The 4,276-nt window shown below is 29.2% G+C and overlaps 1 protein-coding gene across 1 annotated transcript; it reads left to right on the forward strand.

Moving 5' to 3' along the window:
* Nucleotides 1-830: 830 nt before the first annotated feature.
* On the forward strand, nt 831-3,522 carry HELRODRAFT_165375 (hypothetical protein; the record flags this gene model as incomplete). Its single annotated transcript, XM_009031972.1, has 2 exons — nt 831-889; nt 3,117-3,522. The coding sequence occupies 2 exons, from the start codon at nt 831-833 to the stop codon at nt 3,520-3,522; spliced, it is 465 nt and encodes a 154-aa protein (XP_009030220.1).
* Nucleotides 3,523-4,276: the final 754 nt, after the last annotated feature.

Consider the following 4,276-nt stretch of genomic DNA (forward strand, 5'->3'; position numbering starts at 1 on the left):
GATGTTGTTGGTGTTGTTGATGTTGTAGTTAGGGTTGTCACTATTGATGATGTTCCAATTGCAACTGATATTTGCGCTGTGGGTTGTAGCATTAGTATCTACAGTGTTGGCACTGTTGTTGTCGATGCTATTGTTGATGTTGTTGTTGATGTTGTTGTTAAAGTTGTCACTATTGGTATGATTGTTGTTTACATCATCAATATTGTTGGTGATAACATTGTTATAATTATTGCTGTTGTCGTAATTGTTGTTGTTATAATTATAATGATTGTTGTTTTTATTTAGTAGTCTATTTGAAGGTAGAATGTTGTTAGACTGTACTTGAATGTTCATGGAGGGATTTTTGTTTTGTATGAAAATTGATTCAGCTATTTTCAGGTTTGTGATGTTGTTATTGCAATAAACTATTTGCGTGTAATTTAACATTTGTCGTGTTAAAGTGATGTTGATGATAATGTTGTTTAATTGCTCCATCTTGTAGATGCATGGTCAAACGTCTTGACAATGTGGTAGTTGTCATTCCAATATATGAAGCATTGTTGCGGTGCGAACATTCACCGACGGAGCATTTATATTCATATATTAGATGAATTTGTTGTAGTTGAGTAGTTGCAGGAAGGCAATTATTTTTCATGATTAGTTGGGATGTTTTTAAATTTTGATAGTAAATTCGAAGAACAACTTTATTAATTGGATTTGACGCTATTACATTTCTGCGTATTATTCCTTTTAAAAATCTTTCATCTTCTTTATACGCCATTGAAAAGGTATTTTTGTAGTAAAATATTATCTTATTTTTGTCATTCATTTTGTTGTTGATTTGGTTTCTAATGATACGGCTGTTGTTGTTGCTGTTGTTGTTATTATTGTTATTACTGTTTGTGGTGAGGTTTGTGATGCTGTTATTATCAAAGTTATTAGACGTGGTGGAGGGGTTGTCATTATCTTCCTGTTCATTGTTGTTTGGAACGTTGTTGGTAATTGCCTTATTTTGATGTATATTTTGTGTATTTTCATGATATTTTTTGGTTAATCTATTTATAACTTGATCAATTTGTTTCAAAGAGTAATTATTGTTCACGAGAAATTTTTTTATTCTTAAAAATTCTGAGTTGATGAGTGTATAATCAGAGCAATGTTGAAACGCTCTGTTAACTAAAGAAAATATAACACTATTTTTATATTGTTCTGAGGTCTCGCTTTTATCATTAAGACAAAATCCCAAATTGGTGTCTTTTACATAAACTTGCGTTTGAAAACCAATGTCATTTCTGGTTATCAGGACATCCAAAAATGGTAGCTGTTTATTATTTTCAATTTCATGGGTAAAGGAAAGAACTGAGTTGGATTAAAATTCATCAATTAGGTCCATCAAGTTGTTTTCATTTTCTACTATAATGAACGTATCATCAACATATCTTACATACATTTCGGGTTTGAGATGTGGTTTCTTTTGGAAAACAGTTTCTTCTAAATATCCCATGTAGAAGTTTGCAAACATCACTCTTAGAGGGAGCCCATGGCTACACCATCGACCTGCTGATACATATTTCCATCAGGAGTGTAGAAAGGAGCTTCTTTTCTGCAGATTTGAAGTAACTGTTTTAGCAGATGAGGTTTAATTTTTAGTGGATTCATAGCACTATTATATACATAGTTTAAAAGAATATCTATTGTGGCATCAACAGGAACGTTAGTGAAAAGAGATTCCACATCTATTGATGATATGATGCCTGATGATGATCTAGTTTTTAGGATGTGAATAAATTCTGATGATGAAGAAATGCAATGTTCATTTGGAATATATGGAGTTAGGATGTTGTTGAGCCATTTTGCTACATTATATGTGACTGTTGGTATTTGACTAATTATTGGACGAAGTGGGTCGCCAGTTTTGTGAATTTTGACAGTACCATACATATAACCTGGTCTGTAGTCTCCAGTTAATAGCGGTATTTTATGTTCTGTTGAGTTAGCATTGATTTGTCGAATAATTTGGTTAGTTTTCGTTTTAAGCGATAGTGTTGGATTTTTAGTTATCAGTTTAAATTTAGTTTCATCTTTCAATATGTCATTTAATTTAGATAAATAAGTTTTATTGTCTAATATTACGCATAAATTAGATTTATCGGCTTTCAATATTTTTTATAATTTTATAATTTTTAGCAGCAATTTTCAATTCGTTCGTCAACAATTTGCTATTACACGAATTTCGTCTTTTGTTAGATTCACTTAATTGGCTAATTGTTGATATACTTTCACATTTCCTAATTGTTCTTGTTTCCAAATTTCATTTATCAACATCTCAATCTCAATATGTTTATTCATTTGTTTGTTTTTTATGAGGTGACAACTTAAGCCGAGGTTCAAAAATTGTTTTTCATCTATTGTCAACTGATGGCTACTAACATTTATGAAATGATCTTGGTGTTGTGGCAACAAAACTGGTCCGCGATATAAATTGCTAAGTTTTTTCCTAATTCGTTGGAAACAATGGTCTCGATGGCGTTCTTTGATGAAGTTGGTTTCATTTAACGATCTATCATCAATCGAGTCACATAACAATTTTATTGACGCTTCCATATTTTTAAAAAGTTCTTCTTTTCTTGATAACTCATTCAAGAGTAATGTTTTTCTGTTTTTGATTTCTGCAGTGATTTAGTCCGTGATTTAGTCTGGCGTGTTAATGTAAATTTTGGTAACAGACTGTTGTTAACGCAACATTTCAAAAATTCAACACTACTTTCAAAACATTGTTCAACTTTTTTATATTTCTTTTTAATTTATTAATTTCAGAAAAATTAGACATTTTATTGTTTTTTTAAAATTTTTTTTATTAAATAAATTTGCAAATAGCTATTTCGAGTTATAGATAACTCACCTTCAGTGCATTATATATAAGGTATGCAAGATATTTGATAAGAAGGAACAAGTAATTATTAATTTATATAAATTATTTAATTAAAACAGAAAACCAATAAAATAAATTTAATAACTATAAACAATATAAAACGCGATTTTTAAAATTTTAATGTTGTTGATTTGGTTTCTAATGATACGGCTGTTGTTGTTGCTGTTGTTGTTATTGTCGATGTAAACAACAATCATACCAATAGTGACAACTTTAACAACAACATCAACAACACCAACAACAACATCAACAACAACATCAACAATAGCATCGACAACAACAGTGCCAACACTTTAGATACCAATGCTACAACCCACAGAGCAAATATCAGTTGCAATTGGAACATCATCAATAGTGACAACCCTAACAACAACATCAACAACACCAACAACAACATCAACAACAACAACAGCATGAACAATAATAACAACAACAGTGCCAACACTGTAGATACCAACGCCACAACCCACAGCGCAAATATCACTTGCAAATGGAACATCATCACAAGAAGCAAGAAGAGCCACAGCGATGATAATAATAATAATAACGTTAACAATAATAATAATAATAACGTTTTTAAATATTGTAAAAATAATATTAATAATATGTAGTTAATTAAATAAATTAATTCGCGCTTCTCGGCTGAGCGTTAATATTTACCTTAACAACCATAATATAAACAATCTTGCCGTTAAAAAAAATTTAAAAATCGCGTTTTATATTGTTTATATTTATTAAATTTATTTTATTGGTTTTCTGTTTTAATTAATAATATAAATAATAATTTATATAAATAAATAATTACTTGTTCCTTCTTATCAAATATCTTACATACCTTATATATAATGCACTGAAGATGAGTTATCTATAACTCGAAATAGCTATTTGCAAATTTATTTAATAAAAAAAAATTTTTTAAAAACAAAATGTCTAATTTCTCTGAAATTAATAAATTAAAAAGAAATATAAAAAAGTTGAACAATGTTGAAAGTAGTGTTGAATTTTTGAAATGTTGCGTTAACAACTGTCTGATACCAAAATTAAACAACATTATCAACAACAGCATAACATCACTTTAACACGACAAATGTTAAATTACACGCAAATAGTTTATTGCAATAACAACATCACAAACCTGAAAATAGCTGAATCAATTTTCATACAAAACAAAAATCCCTCCATGAACATTCAAGTACAGTCTAACAACATTCTACCTTCAAATAGACTACTAAATAAAAACAACAATCATTATAATTATAACAACAACAATTACGACAACAGCAATAATTATAACAATGTTATCACCAACAATATTGATGATGTAAACAACAATCATACCAATAATGACAACTTTAACAACAACAT

Source organism: Helobdella robusta, assembly GCF_000326865.2.
Source record: "Helobdella robusta unplaced genomic scaffold HELROscaffold_8, whole genome shotgun sequence".
Classification (NCBI taxonomy): domain Eukaryota; kingdom Metazoa; phylum Annelida; class Clitellata; order Rhynchobdellida; family Glossiphoniidae; genus Helobdella; species Helobdella robusta.